The sequence below is a fragment of the Mytilus galloprovincialis genome, chromosome 5 (genome assembly GCF_965363235.1).
Source record: "Mytilus galloprovincialis chromosome 5, xbMytGall1.hap1.1, whole genome shotgun sequence".
Classification (NCBI taxonomy): domain Eukaryota; kingdom Metazoa; phylum Mollusca; class Bivalvia; order Mytilida; family Mytilidae; genus Mytilus; species Mytilus galloprovincialis.
The window spans coordinates 17,406,624-17,429,359 of record NC_134842.1 but is presented as its reverse complement, the minus strand read 5'-3'; the positions used below and the strand labels follow the sequence as shown (position 1 = coordinate 17,429,359).

General features: G+C 31.7%; 2 protein-coding genes across 2 annotated transcripts; one reads left to right on the top strand and one right to left on the bottom strand.

Annotated features, from left to right (window-relative positions):
- Positions 1 to 496: 496 nt before the first annotated feature.
- Positions 497 to 3,689, top strand: LOC143074357 (serine-enriched protein-like). Its single transcript, XM_076249849.1, has 5 exons — positions 497 to 762; positions 1,342 to 1,528; positions 2,007 to 2,257; positions 2,726 to 2,883; positions 3,378 to 3,689. The coding sequence occupies exons 1-5, from the start codon at positions 738 to 740 to the stop codon at positions 3,516 to 3,518; spliced, it is 762 nt and encodes a 253-aa protein (XP_076105964.1). The 5' UTR covers positions 497 to 737; the 3' UTR covers positions 3,519 to 3,689.
- Positions 3,690 to 5,422: 1,733 nt separating this feature from the next.
- On the bottom strand, positions 5,423 to 21,983 carry LOC143075289 (cellular retinoic acid-binding protein 2-like). Its single transcript, XM_076250660.1, has 4 exons — positions 21,757 to 21,983; positions 8,501 to 8,670; positions 7,994 to 8,104; positions 5,423 to 5,658 (listed from the first exon to the last, which is right to left on the bottom strand). Exons 1-4 carry the CDS (start codon positions 21,842 to 21,844, stop codon positions 5,605 to 5,607), a joined length of 423 nt encoding a protein of 140 aa, XP_076106775.1. The 5' UTR covers positions 21,845 to 21,983; the 3' UTR covers positions 5,423 to 5,604.
- Positions 21,984 to 22,736: the final 753 nt, after the last annotated feature.

Below are 22,736 nucleotides of genomic sequence, written 5' to 3'. Positions count from 1 at the left end.
ATATGTAACCATAAACTTCCAGTCGAACTTGGAAGATGGTACAATATAGAAAGGGAAAAAAGAAAGTGTAATTTATGTAAGCTAGATATTGGAGATGAATTTCATTACATTATTAATTGTTCACATTTTAGAGAAGAGAGAAATAAATTTATAAATCGAAATTTTAGTATAAGGCCAAATATTATATCATTTAATGAAATTATGTCGTCTACAAATAGGACAGATCTCATAAATTTATGTAAGTTTATACGAATTATAAACAAGCGAGTGTGTCCTCCTGAATAAGTTCTGTTTGTCTTAATAAGTTGTTATTGTATATAATATATTGTATATTTATGATTATGTAGTTAATATATTGTATTATACATGCATGTCTTCTCTGTACCTATGTATTTGGTGGTGAGAATTATATACAGTTCAGACAAACAAAATTATCCTCTATGATGTTTAATAAAGAATAAGTCATTAGAAAGGATCATTACAGAACTAATCAGTACTCTGTATAGTATTGTAACAACACCAAGCCGAGTACTGTCGTTTTTATATTTTTATAACAGAGTACATACTTAATCTCTACTCGTTATAAGATTTACTTAATAATCTCTACTCTGTAGAAGATTTACTTAATTGTATAAACATTTTTTTTTATATTATAAGTATGCAACCAGTTTTAGTAAAAATCATAAACTGCCTTCATACTCAGTACAATAGATACCAATTCGATACATACTGCAAACATGTCTTACAATCATGCATTCCAAGGTGAGTTAATTATATTCCGAAATACGATCTTTATAAAAGGATGACTTTAAATTGAAATTTTGTCATTTTTTAAAATCTAGATATTACTGCATTTTTGCAGTTAAATTTTTTTTTAAATGAATGAAGCGTAAGATAAAATATTGTTTTATTTTTTTCTTTCTAAAAGTTTAACAGTTTATATAAACGGATGGAAAAAAGTCTGCACTGCCGCAATCAAAACTATATTTCAACAATTTGTCATATTCTGTTTTATTCAGATGTTATTTTACTATAAATCTATCAACAGTCAAATAAATTAAATCAGCTCAGCATTCAATATTTTCTTTTCTTTTATTAATTAAAATCGGCCAGTAACTGTTTATTAATGAATAAATAAAAGAAAATATGAAAAAAAAAAAAGAAATGTCAACTGAAATATTTACTAGCAGACACATCTATTTGATTTATCATACAAATTTGTAATAGTAGAGTGCCTTTTATGTTATTACAACATTGTCATAACGTACGTTTCTTGATTGAAAATATGTAAGTTATTAAAAACGTTTCATTCATGATTATTTTGATATTTCTTTGTTTCAGATGACTGTTACACTTCCTGTATTAACGATGATGAATCTAAGTTGATGATTCTGAAGGATAAGCATGCCTTATGTGAAGATTTAAAATATATTCTGTCCGTTCCTGATCTATGTGATGTTACATTCCTTGTTGGCCCAGAACAGCATCCCATTCACGGACTGAGAGCGATATTAGCTTCCCGTAGCAGGTAAAAAAATGTTATTTATATCTTATAAATGTTAGTCAAATTCGTCAAGTATACAATTTTCTGTGCAATCTTATTGTTATCTTCACATCTAATTGTACTATTAATTATATTAAGCAGTATGCACATTTGATTGCTTAACCACCAGTGGACAACATTACAAATATATTAAGACTAAAAGTTAGCGAAACACGTGAATTGTTTTCTTGGTTTAGTCAGGTTCTTGGGCTAAAACTAGCCTACTTTGTTTTAAATTGTTTAGATGACCATAATTGCATTATAGTTTCTTTTTCTTTTTGCTCATTGGGTCATAAGGTAGATTATCATCATGTTCCCTTGTAGTCAAAATAATTATGACATCTTGAAAGGCTATTATATTTTTTTTTTCTTTAAAATTCAAAATTGCCTTCCAAGACGTCATAATTATTTGGACTAGTTCCCTTGTTGTCTCTTATGACATTTTTATATTTCTTTTTTGCAGGATATTCTACTTAATGATTCTGGCAAAAGAAAAGGAAATGAAAATTAAAGACTCGCAGAAGAAAATAGGATTTATGAAGAAATTGAAACAAATACGGAAATTGCTTATATCCAAGCCGACAAACAAAGTATTAAAAACCTTACCAACAAAGTTAACAATTTCTGTAGAAGAGTATGAAGTTAGCGTGTTTGAGAGGTTACTACGTTACATTCACTGCGGTGTTGTCTCGGTCGATGTGTTTACTGTAGTAGGTAAGTCATGTCTTCACAATATTATTTGACTAAGTTAATTCGTTTCGCTTAACATTTTTATAATTTTATAGGAATTTTTTTAGCAGATGCAATTACTATTTTATACATATAGCTATTTTTTCATCAATATTATATGAATTAGACCAAGGTTTTAAATCAGAAAGCGTTTTCTAAAATTGAAATTACGTTAAAAATTTGATTATCATTTGACAAGCTAGTGAAAGGTCAGCTTTATTTAAAATGTGTATGCTTTGTCAAAATCACTATGTAGAAAGTCACAACAGAAAATAAAGTATAGGTATAAGTTTGAAGAGAAATATCTGTTGTAAGCAGCAGAGATATTCAAAAGCATACATTCCATATATTTTAGAACGTATCTTTTTTTTTCGTCACACAGTTTCGATCCATGAAAGTCTATGAATTTTTTTACTAGATCCTTGTATATGTATTTGCATGTTTGTTTTGTAGGACTGCTTAATGCTGCTGAGAACTTCGAGTTAGAGTGCTTAAAGAATGCATGCTGGGAGTTTGCTGTTAGTTGTATCCGCCCTGATCTCGTGCATGATTTAATTGCGTCAGCGAATGAGTACTCTACAAGTAAACTGACCAATCAGCTTCTCAAAGAGGTAAAATAATAATATGTTATGCTTTAATCAAATATAATTAATGTAGCGTCAGTATATTGCCAAATTTTAATTATAACATTTTACTTTACAATATATCTATCATATAAGTTTATATTAATTTGATGCGAGATTAAATAGACTTCATAAATGTATCGATCAACGTTATAGTTTTCATTACATAGTTTGATTTATCATTCGAAAAAAATGCAAATTTAAACTTATATTGGTTGTCATGTGTAAAGTCACCTTCATTTAGAATGTGCATTCTGACTATACGGTATGGATTTTGCTCATTGTTGAAGGCCGTACGGTGACCTATAGTTGTTAATGTTTGTGTCATTTTGGTCTCTTGTGGACAGTGGTCTCATTGGCAATCATACCACATCTTCTATTTTATATGTTCTTTAAAATGTGTCTGTGGTATTTTGCTCTTTATTATTTAAGTCGCAATGTCACAAAAACACCTTGTCTAACATAAGTTTATGTATTTCCAGATTCAGGAGATATCCTATAACCAGCCAGAATTGTTATACTACACACCACGTTCCCGATCATGCAGTACCCTGGACGTCACTGATAACAACAGACGGAATAATAAAACTACCAACGGATTCCTAATGAGAACAGTGTTATAGATCTTAATATATTCGTATAAACATTAGTTTATTCAATTGTAAATAATTATATACAATTTGTACATATTGATGGATATCCCTATTTATTAAAATTGCATGTTCAAAATACAAAGTGCTAAATATGTAAAACTAATAAAAAATGATTAAACCTGAAGTATTCTTATTGAGCTTTTTAAACGCAATATTTTGTTAAAAAGTGTTTGCGGCGTCCCTCCCACATATTCTGCAAGTACAGGTCCCAAGTCAATGGACTATTATCTAATGGTTGTCATTGGTTGCTGCTTCTGATATTTGTGTTTCGTTTACTGTTTTATACATAAATTTGGCCATTGTTTTTATTCGTTTGAATAGTTTAACATTGCGTCATCTCTTTTGTAGCTGGCAATAAGATATAAGTTAAGCTCATTCATGAAGGCCATTCTGTGAATCCTTTCTGAACATGTATCACATATTTGTCACTGGACATTAAGCAACCAATCAATCTCAATCAAAATTGTACTATGCACTACAATAAGAAATCAACTACAGCTGTTAATTTCAGTGTCATTTTGGTTCTATTTGAAGACGTGTCTCATTTGCAAGCACAACACATCTTCTTTTTTACAAGACTTAGATTTCACAGAAATGGTACATTATGTAGTATTTGCTGCAAACAAATAAAACTTCCGCGATGACGATGATAATCATAAGTTGGTAATAGTTTGTTGAGTTCATCCCCGGTTTTCTCACTTGTTCGTTGTTGGTCAATTTTTTAAATGTTGTTTTTAATTCTTTCTACCATTTTCAATTTTTGATTGCCTCCTTAGCCTCTAAAAAAATCGACCTCAAACTGTGATGGGTGTCGGGTTTGCTGGAAGAAGAGGATATCAGCTATATGTATTCGTTTAACAAATCCTATAGTTTTCAAGCGTTTTTTTCCATTTTATTAAAATGTTTGCCTTTTACATTAAAATATACAAATCACCTTTTGTTTATGTTTGTCTAATCTTTATAGGATTTTTTAATAGATAAAGAAAAACAAAAATGATTTTGTGTATCAATTCATGACACGAAACCAGTTTAATAAAAACAGAAAAAAACAAGTATTGGAGTTTTTATTGATGTTCTTTATTTCAAGTCACAAAAGAAAACCACCAGTCTTAAGCGACCCTTTGCACCGGTTTTGAGGTATAGACATACTCCTTACAGAACATTAAATTAATGAAAAGTGATAATTCCATTTTAATTATATTGCAATTCAAATTGCAACGCATCCATCTTTGAGAGCAGATGTGTGTTTTAAAGTTAAGGAAAGACGACGACAACAGGCACCAGGAGAAGGCAATACTATAGTATCTGAAATCAAACTTAAGGTGAGGTGAGTTTAATTTGAGATTGATTTTCAAATGGGTTGAGAGCAAAAAAACAGAAAAAAGATGTATCAACAACTTGGCGCATACAAATTTTATTAATTTTATTTCATGACGTCCTTTTTTAACACAATGTCATTCAGTTTTGAATTAACATAATTAAAGCTACAAACACTGTACGTGTGATTCATAACTTAAATAAAATGTATTCAGAATTTCAAAGCTCGTTACCAACAAATGCATCTTTTGAAACTCAGTTGTTCGTCATTTTTATTTGATAGAATAACGACAGAAAGCCACGATACTACAAAGATAGCAAAAATAATAACAAATACGACAGCCTTAATGTGAAAAGCCGCTTTCCATTCTAAATTTCTCGTTAAGTTATTCAGGTTCAAGTAACTGTTATAGTTTTTACTCAGACGACCTACATCAAAATGGTTTAACTCAAGGAAACACTGATGTAGCGTTAAAGTGAACATGAATACCACACCAGGTTATTAACGCAATACGTGAGATGGAAATATTACTTGGAAATAGAGAACTTCTGGGTGGAAAGCAATATTCTTGAAGTATATACCATTTCCGACATTGCCTTCTTTGATATTACAACTGAAACAAAACTGGAAAGTACCATAAATCCTCGATGTTGTACTTTTAACAGAAGCACAGAAATACAAGCAAGGCATTGTGTGAAATTCAATAAATAAAATGGTCCCTCTCATATTTCATGACTATCAGTCTGTAGGTTTAAACGTTCTGACACACACTACATCTCCTACCCACATCGTCTACAAAGGAAAGGTAAAGCAATATGTGATCAAAGAAAGTTATCAAACATAGCATGCAATAACACGACAATTAAAATTTCAAATTTATGCATGCACGCTAAACTCTTTTCGTTGTGAAGTATGTTTGTATAGTGAATGTCAATTCTGCATTGTGCTTATTGCAACTAGATAGGTTTCATGTTATGTTTTAAAAGCCTTTGAAATTCGTTAATTGAAAGCATTATTCAATAGCATTATATGCTATAAAGTACGGGGTCAGAAAATGTATAACATGTTCAGTAAAAGAGCTTAAGCCAGATCTGGTTTTAAAAGATATTTATCAAAAAACTATCATGCTACAATAAAGAAATAGTTCCAAATCTGATAACGAAAGTTTGAAGTTGTGTTAATAGATTATGAACAATTCGCTTAACAATTGAATATTATTGGTGATAAGCAAATTCACTCAGTGTATGAATATGATTAATATACGTCGAACTACGTCTATTTTCTGATCAAATATCTTCATTATATTTGTTGACAAAAATTCGAGTTTTGTATGACTTTTGCTCATTGGCGAAGGCCATACGATAACCTATAATGATAACTTGTATGGTATTTGGTCTCTGGATGAGATTTGTCTCACTGCAAACTTTATCACACTTATTCTTATATTTGACTCCTTTTTTTAAAACTATTTTCTTGCTTAACATACGAATTCCGATGTCTCATCAAATAGCTGAATATCATAAAACACATTTTGAATATGTGAGTTTAGATTGATTCTAGAATATAGTCTACGTTTGAATTATAATTGATACTTTATTTCCCTGTAAAAATCCTTCACTAATTAACAGATCTAGTAAGATATAGGTATTGACATGTATAATTAGTATTGGCATCTTAAACGAATTATTTTGTTCTTGTTAACATCAATAAGTTAAGGATGAAAATCAATAAATCTGTCTATGATTAAGTAATTAATGTCAAAATATAATTACAAGTTTGTCTTGAATGTGTTAAGATCTTATACACATAATTAGACTATATCACGAAGGTCTTCATAATTATGAAATGTTCAAAACAAATGCCAAACTTCTTCATTGTGTACTTGGCATTGAAACTTATTAATCTATACTTTTCACTAAACTTTGCTATTGTTTATTTACATACTAAATACATGGATTGAGTTTCAACGTATTATATATGTCAATACGACAGCAACCATACAATACACAAAGTTACCACAAGATAGATATCTAAGGAGGGATAATGATAGACATGGTACTCTACAACATATCAAGCTTTGAATTGCTTACATGTATAGCCTCGTTTAAGCCTCGGTCATACCTTACCGGATAGCACTAACGGACGCCTAACGGATGAAAATAAAAGTTGTCCGTTGAAAAAATTGTTATCCATTGGGAGTCCGTTGATGTCACTGACCGAATAAAACGGACGCGTAACGAATGCATAACGGACACACACCGGATATGCAACGTACGAGAAACGGAAACGTACTGGACAGAACGGATGTTTAACGTACATCCAACGGACGAGCAACGCATAAAACGGACACCTAACGGAAGTGTACCGGATAAAACGGATGAACAAGATATACGGAAAAATTAAAGGCGACAATAATAATACATATAAATCGCATAAATATTTAAAATGTTTTTGTGTAACTGGTTGTGGTTTGTTCTTCAAAATGCCGCTAAAGAGCAGTGTCTGGCCTGAAAAAGAGCTGCTTGATTGCGACGAAGTGCCTTTACTCTAAGATAGATTATGAATAATAAGAATTCATGAACCTTATGAAATCTGACATACCAATAATTGGCATTTTTTACACGAAATTTCCAATTGGCATACATCGATCCGTTTCAGATTCGTTCATCATCCGTTTTATCCGTTATACGTCCTGTAGAAGTCCGTTTCACATTCGTTCAACATCCGTTTTATCCGTTAAACGTCCGGTAGAAGTCCGTTGATGAATTTATCTGCGAGACCTCCAACGGATATATAACGGACACGTAACGGATACAAAACGGAAACGATACGAACGAGTAACGGACAAAACGGACGTCTACCGGACGTTCAACGGACATTTCATCCGTTGGACGTCCGTTCAAACTTTTGAACATGCTTAAAATTTTCCACCGGACAGAACGGACGTCGACGGATAAAACATACGCTTGAGCTTGAAACGGAGATGCAACGGATATGGACGGACGTCTAACGGATAAGAACGGACGTCTAACGGACATGAACGGATTGAAAAAAAGTTATCCTTTAGGCGTCCGTTCGTGCTATTCGTTTTAAAAAAAAAGTGTGACCAAGGCTTTAAAATTGTTACCTGAACCAATTCATCGTTGACACGTTCTCTCTGGAATTTCTGTGTTTTTCCTTTTCCGTCAATAGGATTTGCTTCTGTGATTAACTTATTATTTTCCCATTTCGAATTGCACTGTAAAATTGTATACATATATGAATGTTAATTAATTCTGTAGTGTTAGGTCACTTGTTTTTTTTTTTTTTTTTTGTCATATTTTCAAAATGATAGACTATAATTGTATACATCAGCGTTGTACTTATTGTAACTCATTACACTTATAAACCATGATAAAATTGAATGTGAAAAACCAGACTTCTTTAAAATAAAAAAAATAAGACGCAATGTAACCAGCAACATGTTTTCAATATACAATATCAAGACTACTGTAGTCAGTCCTACAGAACGTGATCTATTTCGATATTTTGATATACATTTAATTTTACAAATGGTGACTTGGATGGAGAGTTGTCTCATCAGCACTAATACCACATCTTCTTATATCTACTTATAAGTTTTTATAGAACTTACATTCATTTCTGTGCCCTCAAATGATTGTTGGTATTCCCCATCTAGTTTTATATTTATAACTTGGTTGAAGAAGCTAACTTTGGATATCATCTTAATAGTGTTATCTTCTATTGTAAACTCTACCACAGGCTTAGCTGATTCTGCCATTTTTCTAAACACAACATTCAGACCTAATAAATAGAAAATGCAGGCAACATTGAAAATCGATGTAGTTTTATTCAAGTATGAATATAGAAAATTAGCATTTGACTGTAACGTGTACTTTAGTAACACAATAGTTGTCTTTCTGTTTATGGACATAGCACAATATTATAATCAATCAAAGTTTCTTCTCTTGAACATTCTCAATCAAGTTTTACTGTATAATTGTTTTTTTACAGGTGAAATTTCTAGACTTCTATAAAATGTGGAGCTATCGCCGCTTTATATTTCAATAAGAATATGAAAAAAGTATTTACGGATTAGCGTTTTTTTTTTAAATCAAACATAAGTTACATTTAATTTCTAAAGCATTACACTATACGAAAGATAATCCTTTGAAAGAGGGACGAAAGATACCAGAGGGACGAAAGATACCAGAGGGACAGTCAAACTCATAAATCGAAAATAAAATGACAACACCATCGCTAAACATGAAAAGGACAAACAGACAAACAATAGTACACAAGACACATAGAAAACTAAAGAATAAGCAACACGAACCCCACCAAAAACTAGGGTGAAGTGTACAGTTAGTATAAAGTTGCTAGACCTACTATCAAGACTCATTTCAATGATTGTAGAATTTGCTGATTGATGAGAAAAAAGTGTGACAATCGGTATACAAAAAAAGTAACATCACAAAAATACTGAACTCAGAGGAAGATCAAATTGGGAAGTCCCTAATCACATGGCAAAATCAAATGACAAAACACATTAAAAACGAATGGACAACAACTGTCATAAAGAGATGTTGTATGATTGCCTCAATGAAGCAACTTTCCACCAGAGACCAAATAACATACGCAAGTATGGGATCAACTTACGGCTTTCAGTAGTGAATACATTCCATACCGTATATAAACCTATAAAATATTCCGTCATTACACATTGTAAAACAATTCAAACAAGAAAAGGCAAACACAAGAACTTTCAAATATTTTTGGTGTTACGTTTTTAGACTGCTGGTAATGAACAAATAAATATACCGCCATATTACGTGTATTAATAATTTTTGTATTATTTAGATCATTCGTTTGTCTTAACGATTCAATTTAAATGAGTAAATAGCTACAGTTCATATTCCAGTTTTAACCTGATATTTCAAATGACAAGCTCCATACATTGCTTTTACAATTGTGGTTAGAATAGAGACCGGTATCTTCATATCACCTCTTAACAATAGGGTATACTGGTTCAGCGAAATATTCACGAAACTTGACTACAAAATAAACCAATGAACCAAATTTAAAAAGACTAGCAAAGGCTAAAGGTTCCGGACGTGGGACATGCGCCAAAATGTGAATGATCAAATATTTATTAAGATCGCAACCGCCCCCTTTAACCACATTGTAAAACTACAATGGTTGTATGAAATTAAGTACAAAATTTGCCCGATTGCATCTATACAAAATGTATTTATCCACGGTAGAAAAGTGTTAATGGACCAAACATAAGATGGAAAAAAGTACCATGTGCATTTTAAAACTGTATGGAGTAATCGTTTTTACAGTAATTGCTACCATTGCCATTGCGAAAATTTTTTGAATCTTAAATAACATTTACTAATTCAGTAACATTATTTATTTTTGCATTAAAATGCATCTTACTGATATAACAATACAAGTATCATCACTTGCAGAATAAATACCATACAACCATACAAGTATATCTTTACTGCACCAACTTTAGTGTTCCGTGTTATTTTGTAATGATATGTCGTTTCCAGAATAATTTCCTAAAAGTCATTGCTACTTTGATGTGAAACCTACCAATGGTTTATGGGATGACCGTCACAAGAAAAAAATCGGAAACATTATTTAGTTAACACAAAAATATACACAGTGATTTGCATCCAAAAACCATTTATATCCCGATTTGTGCAGATAATATTGCGTGTCCAGTCACACATGTCCATCATTATCTGTCTCAATTTGGCCATTCAAGTGGACCTTTGTTCCAATTTAAGTCTGGAACTCCAGTTACTAGGTTTTATTTCACCGCTTCTTTAAAATCGGCTCTCTCATCCATCGGTTTAGATACTCGGTACTATAAAGCACACAGTTTCAGAATAGGGCTGCGACTTCTGTTGCAGCTAGGGGAACTCCCCACTCCGTGATTCAGGGATGGGGAGATGGAAATCGAGTGCATTTATGAAATATAATTATAAGGATGCAAAATTTTTAAGTTATTTATTGCACAGTTTTGGGTCAGCATTGCCTGCCAAAACATTTGTCACTTAATTATTTAATATCTGTTACTAATAACCAGTGTCTGTTTAATTAATCTTCAGATTTATCATTGTCATAAGAAATGCTAATTTCAATTTTGATTTTTACAGTTGTGTACATTACTATATGTTTTGTGATTTGTTTTGAGAGCATGTTATGGATGTCAGCATTGCCTGCCGTCTGTAACTGCAATCTGTAATTGTTTTTTTGTTATATATACATAATTGATTTTTATAACATGAATTTTATGTACATAGACTGGATTCACGTCGCCAGAGCCCTCGGGTGGGGGATCCACTCTTAATGTAAGAGTGTATTTGTGGCAGATTTTTCTCCCCACCTTTGCTATTATTAGTCATTTATTGAATTGATATCATTTAAGTTGATGTAATTTCGTATTAATTGTGTATTAATATACTTGCATATTAATTATGAACTTTTATGTCAAATGTTTTATTTGCAAATTGTAATTTTTTGCATTCTATGATTTTGAATAAGTTTTTCTCAGTCTAACCCTAGTTCCCTGAAATATAATCTTCCCTTAGCCGCGATACATTGCTTTGTAAAATATTGCGAGATTTATAATAAATCTTCAGATTTTATCCAGTACAACTGTAACTGAATACTTATTAAATGGTGTTATATCTTCAAGTTCAATCATTAATAGAGATTCTCCTACAGCCAATCTAAATCAGTTGTCATTTATTGTCAAATCGCCCACTATCCAATACCAATTGTTTATAACCTAAGCTTATATTGCGGCCTGTGTTAGAACAACTATGTACCTTTAACATGATTTATAAGTAGATTTCTAAGATAATAGTGGAAAGATATTGACACTTCAATTACTTGTTCATTGATGGTTCTGTTTTATGATCTCATTTAGAACAAAAGTCTGTTGAACTTTCAATAAAACAGTCAATGTAGACAAGGTGCTTGATCTCTATCTTACAGACAGCGCTTCATTCTTCCTTATTAGTTAGCCATAGTAATAAAATAAAATGTTAAATTTAGTGTTATTCAATTGATACTAAATTTGGTTTATTACACAATCTACATGAAACAGATAAGATATGTCTGTATAAAAAAGACATGTGATGGATTTATGTGGTGTTTATAGCCTTGGAGTCGACATTTCAATTTCAAACTAGTTACATATAAATGAAGATCTAAGTTAATTGCCATTCTATTTTCGAAAAAAAACATATACTAGGTTTGTAGCTCTTTCATGTTGTGGGTGAAATCAATAAACGGTTCACAAAAAGTTCAAAGCCATTATAACCTTTGTCATTTTTAAACCAAAGGTATCTGCATTTCGATGCACTCGGAGGAACCGGTTTAAAAACAGTTATCTCAGTTACAGACATGAACACCATGTATGTAACTGTTGTCTCAGTTACCGAAATTGACAACATATGTGTGTTGTCTAGGTTACGGACATATACACCATGTGTGTTATATGACAGTTACAGAAATGAACAGCATTTGTGTTTTCTTAATAAAGAACATGAACACCATGCGTGTTATCTTAGTTACTGTCATACCTTATTTGTTTTAATTAGATACAGACAGGTACATTATCTCAGATACGGTCTCACCATATACCGGTATAATGTCTCAGTTACGGCCATGACCGCGAAGGCGTTATCTCAGTTACGGAAATGAACACCATGTTTGTTTAAGTTACAGACATTATTTTTTGGGAAATGTCAATAATTGTAACTATAACGAAAAAGATTGTCCACTGCAATTGCCAGTAAAAACGTAAAATCCGTCAATGAAACTTCAGAGTATAGACAGGAATGCCATATTTGTTAAATACTTGTAGGTCGAAAACCGGATCGCAATGTTTGTTATCTCAATTACGGAGATGAACACATTGTCAATGTTAGTTATCTCAGTTGTGAACATGAACAACATGCTTGTTGCGTCCGTCACGGGCCTACCACAATGTGTGTTGCCGTCAGTTATGGAATGAACATCATGTGTGTTGTCTCAGGTACGAATATTGACATCATGTGTGTTATCTCAGTTACGACATGAACACCATGTTTGTTGGCTCAGTTACAACATGAAAACCATTTGTGTTGTCTCACTTACGGACATGAACACCGTGTGTGACATCTCAGTTACGGACATGTTCACCATATGGGTTGTCTCGGCTAAGGACATGAACACCATGTGTGTTGTCTCACTTACGGACATGAACACCGTGTGTGCCATCTCAGCTACGGACATGAACACCATATGGGTTGTCTCGGCTAAGGACATGAACACCATGTGTGTTGTCTTAGTTAAGGATCAATATATATATATATATATCATGTGTGTTGTTTAAGTTATGGACATAAACACCATATGTGTCATCTCAGTCTTCAACGAAATTTGGATCAACTCATTTACATGAATACATGAACACCATATGTGTTGTCTCAATTATGGACATGGGCACTACTTGTGTTATCTTGGTTACTAATATGGACACCATGCGGGTTACCTCATGTAAACTATGCTTGTTATCTAAGTCACCGAAAGGTTGTTTTTTCAGATACTGACATCACCCCAAATTCTTGTACGTCCGATTTTTTTCGCCTAGTAATATGCCTCCGTTTTGCCCAGTTGTTTATGTAAAGCGATATAACCCAATGATACTTCATGATTCGTTTGAAAGTTATTTTAGCTAACGTAACAGCATTAAAAAAGTGCGTTTACTTTGAAACTTATCAGTGATGTTGTACATTGTATATGCATAATGCTGTATAGGCAACTTCAAACTGTTGTGTCTTTAATTCGAATTTTGAACCAATGATGTTTCTGCAACAAAAGCTACCACATTTAAATCATTTATATAATACACATTTGCGTGTAAAATGGACATTACACAAACATGTCGTTTCGTGAACAATTTAACGCCAAAAATAGCTTTTATTAAAAAAATTCCAGTCCATGAAACTGTAAATGCAATCAATTGCTCAATTTAAACGATGTCATATTATATAATTCTTAGAAGCTGTAGATATCAGAAACATTTATCATTGTTTTATAATGAAGTTTGAAAAACTCAGCCCTGTATTTAGATTATTGGCGTAGACATGAAGAAACAGAACATGCTAGTTAACACAACTGTTATTCCGCTTTATATAATAGACGTTAATTTAATTATTGCAGTTGAGGAAAATTAAAATATCATTGGGGGAAGTATTATTCATGAAAACAGTACCAAGGTATGATCAGACACAAACGAGAGAAAAATAATCAGAATAGCCTGAACTCAAAACAGCATCTAAACAAGTTACGTTATTTGTAAAAACCTATTCACTTTGTTATGTAATGCTTGCATCTTAAGGGTTGTCAATCAACGAGAAAAAATAGATATTCTATAATCATTATATAATACTTGACCTTTCCTTATCATCTCCAGTGATGCTTCAGAAAAAAATAATGATTGAATGTTCAGTTATACGCGTCGTGAAATAGAGGTATCTTAACAATTATAGAATGTTATGATCACAAAACATGTTAGCAAAGTTTTAACATCTAACATTGTTATGATGTTGTTTAGGGGGGCTTTCACGTGTCCATTTTCAAATAAACGTCATATTCATTATGGCGACGTTGAAGCGACTTTTTATACGTGAAAGTAATCATTATGTTTAAACTATTCGTGTATGCTATATAATATTCCAAAAAAAATGTAAAATAGAAAAATACCGAACTCCTGGGATTATATAATGCGATATCAAATTAACAAGTAGATTAATTTGCAATCTTTTAGATTTTTATAAAATTGTACACACGACAAGAGCAAGTGAAAAAAGGTATTAGCTACGTTCTTTTATATATATATTCTGTAGAAGAAGTGCAAATGTATACGATGCACGTCAATATTACAACAATATTTGATAGTCTAGCTTTATATTGCTTTTTTCTCAAAAACGTGTCCTACGAATTTTCTTTAAATAAAATTGATAATGTCACCATCAATAAAAATGCAATTTATTGATAAGGAAACTATATGAGATCATCGAATTTGTTTTTGTAATAAAATTACAAGTCATCCAAGAGCTAAGTATCTTTAATTGATATTGAACTGATACGGATCACCGAATTGCCAACCGTCTTAATACTAGAAATGTCTAGTACTTTGCGTCCTGAAGTCAGAAAAGCGTGTTCCAGTAGGTTGACATGTCTTTCTGGGGGCTGTTATAATGTCAAAGAGCACAAAGAACATGAAAGAGAGCCAAACTACAGCAATGGTGATGAATCAGAGGTATTTGGTAAGTCTAAATAAACGCACTAAAGTTCTTGACAATAATTAAGTAGACTGTAAACTTCACCAAATGAAGATAAAGATACGGCGAACGGGGTGAAAATAGAAATGTCAAAATATCAATTGAAAAACTTGCATGTTTTGTATTTTTGCAAAATATTGATTTACAATAACTCTTTCAGAATCTTGCTAGACTGTTGCAACGTGTTTAAATTGGTAGAGAGCATGACACTCATTATCGGACAAGTAACTCCTTACTCTATGCAAATTTTAATCGCTTCTTTCAAAAAGTTTATAACATCGATTTAATGTTCTTCACTTATATAACATGTTCTGACAATTACTGTACCTAGTATCTGAACCATGTCAAGGAATAAGCCAAACTATGTCAATTTTTGATATATCGCTTTAATCGCTTATATAAAGTCTCTTTTAAAAAAAACCACGTGTCTGACATACACGATTTTAAGATGAGGTTATCGTTTTTATCTTTTATCAGTTTTATCGTGTCTTTGAAACGATTTGACGATTTATGTTAAAGCGATGTTTCAGGGCATAGTTTACATTTTAAATCTTTTGTTTAGATGTCTTCATAAGTTATACCGGAATTCATAGTCTGTAATCCTTTTTAATTTCAATTTATTTTATCATAAGTAATTTCAAAAGTTTTTATTCCTTCCGGATTTAAACATACAAAACGACATTCCTTAATGATATTCTTTTATCTTTCTGAGTTCTGATAAACTTGTGAATGTATCCGTTATTTCATGAGAAAATCAATAATCCTTCGATACATCAGTGTTTTTTTTAAAGTTTTTAATTTTTAAAGAAAACATCGGTTTAAATTGGGCTTTGAACTTATTCAAGTAACGTCAAGTAATACTAGATTGGCACTTTGCGTTTTGGTCTTTTATGGACCATCGTCAATCGCATCACTCTGAAGAGTCAGCCACTTTCTAATTCTTTGTTATACAGTTTGTTCTTTTGTTGCGCTAGTACATCACTGTCTCATGTTATATATGAGAGAGTTAAGCGTTCACAAATATGTTTAACCCTTTCACGTTATGTATGTGGATATTCCTAGCCAGCATGCAAGCATGTTATCTATAGTGGTTGTCGTTGGTTGATGTTTACCGTTTCATTTTTACGAATGTTGGTTTATATCTTAATCAAGCTGTTATTTTTGTGTTTGGGATTACTTTCCATTTCTTGCCATCCCGATGTCTTTAATTATGGCTTAAAATACGATATGGGTTTTGCTCATTTTTGATGTTAAAACAGTAACCTGTAATTGTTTCCTACTTTGTCCTCCGGTAATTTGTAGATTGTTGACTCTTTTAGAATCATACTAAAAAAAATTGGTAGTAATATAATGTTACAAGTATGACTTTGAACCCACATGATGTATATTTCCCCTATTAAGCTTGCAACTGTATCTAAAGGTATTTTTTATAAACTGTCTGGCTGAATATAAAACGATAAATATAGATTATTATATTTTTGGTATATTACAAGCCTATCAATAGGAAATTTAAAATTGATACAGTTTTGCTTAATTCTTTGTGTATTATTCCTTCGCTTATTCATTTATTTTCAATCAATTGTGTCTAGTTTTATAATACCAATTAGATTATATGGAAGATATCTATCACTTTATCAGAAGCTAATTTTGTAATTAATATTCATTTAGTATAACATATATACTTATTTAGAATGGATAAAGTTACGATAATGTTGTCAGGTCATTAAAGATTGCATATTTTGCCGTTAATATTTATTCATTTATAGGGTCTTTGCATCGGAACTAAACACATTTATTTAAAAACCAGTTGTTGGCATGACACGGGTTATGTTCTTCTCATATATGTTATGATGGTATGATACTAAACCCCTAACGGGGAGGATTGTGCCTGATATTCATATGATGAAGACATAATGTTTATATCAGTTTAATTAAAGGCTGGAGCTGGCATGTCAGTTAACTGCTAGTAGTCTGATGTTATTTATTTGTTATTGTCATTTTGTTTATTTTCTTTGGTTACATCTTCTGACATCAGACTCGGACTTCTCTTGAACTGAAGTTTAATGTGCGTATTGTTATGCGTTTACTTTTCTGCATTGGCTAGAGGTATAGGGCGAGGGTTGAGATCTCACAAACATATTTAACCATGCTGCATTTTGGGGCCTATCCCAAGTCAGGAGCCTCTGGCCTTTGTTAGTCTTGTATTATTTTAACTTTTAGTTTCTTGTGTACAATTTGAAGTTTAGTATGACGTGTTCATTATCACTGAACTAGTATATATTTGTTTAGGGGCCAGCTGAAGGACGCCTCCGGATGCGGGAATTTCTCGTTGCATTGAAGACCCATTGGTGACCTTCTGCTGTTGTCTGTTCCATTCTCAATTTTATATAAGCCAGTTACGTCTCGTTTAATCAGAGTTCGCTCGTGCTCTTGCAAAGATTTAAGTTGACACATCTTTAACTCGAAAAGAAATGCGTTGTCAGTCTCGTTTCGTTATGTTCCCTTTTGAGAAAACGAAATTTCTTAATCTATTTGAAAAATCCCTTTATACGATAAGAATTGATTCAAAAGTATTTTAACATGCAGGAAGCGTTGAACTCATCCCATGAGAAGTTTCGGATTTAATGTCTAAATTCCGACCGGACATTTTGCAATATTACTATACCAAAGTCAACACTCTGGGTTTGATAAAATCACAGAAAAGATTACTTTTTGCCTTCATATTCGCTAGTATATAAATAGGAGGCTTACGTCTTATCATAACCCTTGGCTAGCAAAGACAGTCCTAAAGGTCGACACAATATAAGCTTACAATGCCGAATATAGTATTCAATGTTCTTTTGGTTTGTTACAAATTAATGGTGTCTAAACTTGTAAGACAAATGTAGTAGAAGAAAGGAGAATAAATGTCGACGTAAGCAGTGGACAATATTTTGCGACATATGGGAGTAGTTTTTTTTTTCGTAATTTTATCAGCGTCTAATAAAAGCAAAAATATCAGTTTGATTTCAATAATCAACAGACGCTATTTACTTAGGAGGGGAAATGAACTAAATTAAACTCCGGCATATCTCCAAATCAAATCTATATTGAGTCGGCTTCTACATTTTGTGAATTAATTGATATCGAATTTCAAAAATAAAATGTATGAATGACATTTTCAATCAATATTTTGAAGAAAAAAACGATCCAGTTTATTGCATGTTAGGCGAAAATTATATTTTTTGTGTGGAAATTTATGCAGATATAAATAAAATTTCCAAAATAATTTATTTAATCATCACTTCCTGTTTATTTGGATATTTGTCAATCATTCAATCAACATGATCATCATTTTGGGTAATTGAAATAACGTGATATCAAATTCACGTTTAAAGTTAACTTAGCTTAATTAAGAAGCGTGCTCCATGATTGTACAGTAACTGTTTACTTTACCTCGGTCACTTCCGGATTATTGCCATAACGAGGTTTTTGCTGACCGAAGGGTAAATGTGACCAACATTTTTGAGACACGTTTTGATAGAAACTTTAAATGACAATTAACTTTTAGTATGCTATATATAGCTCTCCATTATTACTGAAGCTAATGTTCCGTATCCACGAGGCAAAGTTTACCTCGAACGAATAATGCTATATTATTCAATTATTTTACATGCTTTCTATCTATATGGTTTCAGCATACACGTAAATAGATTTTTATTAACATGTTCTGTTTTAGAATATTCGTACAAAATGGCAAAGATTGGTTTCAAATTGCATTGTCGTTATTCATTTTAAAATATCAGGTTTAATGAGGTTTGGACTTTTTTTCTTAATGCCAATGTCTATAATATGATGCAATATTACAATCCTAAATGTTTTGTCTCGTTTGTGGACATCATCATACAGGAGAAACAGTTGTGAAGAAATAATAATTTGAGAACATTCGAAGAAGCAAGACCGAATGTTTTGCCAAGCAACGCAAAGCAAAGGATAAAAAAGGAAATAACATGTTTTATAATGGCAAATTAATTTTGGGGGTAAAATAAAAGCCACAATTTGGCGCCTACACAGCTACTTTTGCATAGGTACTATTTCTGTACTAAAAATATGTAGTACTGAAAATTTACTTTTAATATTTAGCAATATTTCTTTACTTTAAAATTATTGTAATATTTAGGTACTTTTATTTTACAGTACTTAATTTGTACTAAATATTTTGGTACAGAAATAATGCAATATTCCATGTTTGAAAATCATAATTTTAAGAGATTTGAAATAGAAAAACTTTCAAAATGCTGAAAATGTAACGGTAGTAACCAAAAAGCTGTAGTACCCAATTTCAAGTGCAAATTAAGTACTGTAAAATACAGGTACCTAAATATTACAATGATTTTAAAGTAACAAAATAGTACTGGATATTAAAAGTAGATTTCCAGTACTACAGATTTTTAGTACAGAAATAGTACCAATGTAAAAGTAGCTGTGTAAAAAAGTATTGTTTTGTTGAACTATCTGAATTAAATACTCGCAAGGTTTTACTAACTGTTTGTTAAATGAATGAAAATCAAGTTGAAAATATTTTGTAAATTGTAGTTATTCTAGACAAGACGAGAGACAAGAAAGATTATTAAATTAAAAATATGGCCTCGTATCTAGATTATTGTAGTTTTATCATTTCTTATATTGCTAAATCTTGTTTCACCAGAACGTATTAGGCTTCTTTTAAAAATCTAGCCATTGTCTACGCATCAGATAAAAAGTTTTCAAAACTGTGAAATACATCATAGAAATTCTCTCAGGCAAATTTGACCCTAAGCGGATTTGGCTTTTACATTCAGATTCCATTTGTTCAGACACTATAGCTCATCACTTAAGTGGGTACTTATAAATCATAGATGTTCATTTTTTTTTTTGTTTTACTTGAACTGTTCATGATGAAGGTAAGTCCCCAAAAGCGATTCTGACGCTTACAATTTATAACGTGATATTTTCATTTATTTGTAGACAAACTCATCATAGATACATGTACAGGAAATTTTATATTTGCGCCAGACGCGCGTTCCGTCTATAAACGACTTATCAGTCCGCTCAAATAAAAAAAGAAAATAAGGTACGATGTTGATGAGCATTGCAGACCAAAAATTCCTAAAAGTTTTGCCAAATAAGGCTAAGGTAAACTATTGCTTACTATTTAAAAAATTCAGAGTTTATAACCAGTTAATTTCTAACTTTGACCATATCAACGATAATTCATGTCAACGGTGTTGACTACGTGGCAGGTGATATACAGGGAGTTGATAGCGCTGGAATGGACTGTAATTACCAGACGGTATCATAAGCCTAGTAGTTAGTCCAGCCGTACTGTTCTGACATGATGTATAACATACCTTTCGTTTGATGTGTTTGAGCTTTTGATATTGCCATTTAATAAGGGACTTTTCTATTTGAATTTACATTGGAATTTGGTAGTTTGAATACTAGTATTTTGCTTTATTCTTTAACTGTTCGTTCATAAATTTAGAAATTATTATGAAACTAAGGTTCTAACTACCACAGGCAAAATTGATATCCCTTTTGGTCATATATGATATATATAGCTCTTCACAGATTAATGCATGCTCGGTTATGAATTTTTGGCTTTTACTTTTTCTGATGAAGGTAAATTCCCAAAAGCGGTTCTCACCCATATAATTTATTTAGTGTTATTATCATTTGATATAGCTCTGGGTCGATAGCGTTGCTAGTGAATTGTTGTTTTTCTAAGACAAAATTTCATCTGTAGCCAGCGCTAAGCTCCTGATATTCTGCATTCCATATCTTAAGTTTCTTAAATTGTCGGTTCATAATTTCAAAAATTATTATGGTTCCAACTCCATCATGCAATGTTGACTGTAGATAGTGTTGGCTACTTTTAGGTCCCTTTTTATCATTTAGCTCTTCGTCTGTCTTTCAATTCATTTTATTGACTTTGAAATGAAGACTGCTCCGAACGCATACACTTTATGACGTGTTTCATTTTTGTAGTGCTGGGAAGACAGCACTGCTGGTGAGTTTTTAAAGACCGAGGGTATATATCGGCTCAATAGTCAGTGCTTCGGTACAAGCATGATTTTTAACAAACCTTCTTAGAAATTATTAAGAACCGACGACAAAACTGACCCTGGGTGGATTAAGCTATTATTTTCAGATACCTTTTGGTCATGTTGAGCTATTCATGTGTTCAAGTTCTTATGCATCTTTGACATTCATTCTTTTATCTTAGCATACCAGACGACGCGGTTCGGACACATACAATTTATAATTTAAAGTGTTATTTTATTTATTTTTTATATACTAAGAACTAATTTGATACATTTTGACAATATTATTGAATTATTGTATAAGGATTTTAATATAATTAAATAAATAAATATGTGATGCTGAAAAAAACTGTCTTGTAGTAAAAATTTGCCTGCATCTCTCTCTCTCTCATAATAACACTTGTTTACATGGAAGTTATGTACTAATTAACCTAATTAATTGATCTCAATAAATAAAACTAAATCAGTCTTACCTAATTCCTTTAAAAAGTCATCAAAGTTTTCACTCCGATCTAATTTCCATTTACCACAAATTTGAGCTTTTATTTCATCAAGAGCCATGTTTCAAAACCAAGAAATCTTGATTGGAATTCGTCCTCCTTCCATTAAATATTCTCGGACAGATTAATATTAATCATTAGAAAAAAAGTTGCATTAATCAGCTATGTCGATATCAGCAGTCAAAAGCTAATTCTTAATACAAACAACATCTAAAGTTAGATTTCCGCTAATCAATGCACAAATGCTATCGGCTAAGTACTCGATCATCAAAAGTTATTTACCAATAAATAGGCAACGAAATGTCAATTATTTAAACATTCACACCTACTGTTGAGTGATGTGTTTTGTGTCTGTTTCATTTAAGCATCAAATACTAATTAGGTTTTATATGCTGATGTAATTTTTATTAAGGTGTGAACAACGTCGAAGTGACTTTATGGTCCCAGTGATTCCAACGTCTGACGGATTGATTAGGTTCCCACATAGATATACTAAAGTTTTCTTTATTTGCTTATGAACCAGATGGGGATAGTTTTTTTTTATGGCAGCTAGAAATACTTGTTATTACGGATGAAGCAATTAAAAGTAATTGTTCTTTATTTGGAAATCCGTCAAGATAACGCTAATTTAGTTCTAATATAGACTGCTTTATAAGTGTGGGTTATGAAAACATCAACATACTTCAAAATTAATTTGACCAACTACTAAACGAAACAAGAATAAAAAAAAGACTGACAAAGAAACAGTATGAACAAACAATGAGAAGAGATATTGGCATGTCAACATTAATCTGATCTAAACCATTGAAACGATGTTTATATATATAAAAGGGCCATTATTATGTTAATCAAAATACTAAAATATTCAAGACCCATTAAACATCGATTTTACAGGATGAACAAGTAGTTTTTTTCATTATCAATTATTTTTTATATAACCACGTGTAATGGAA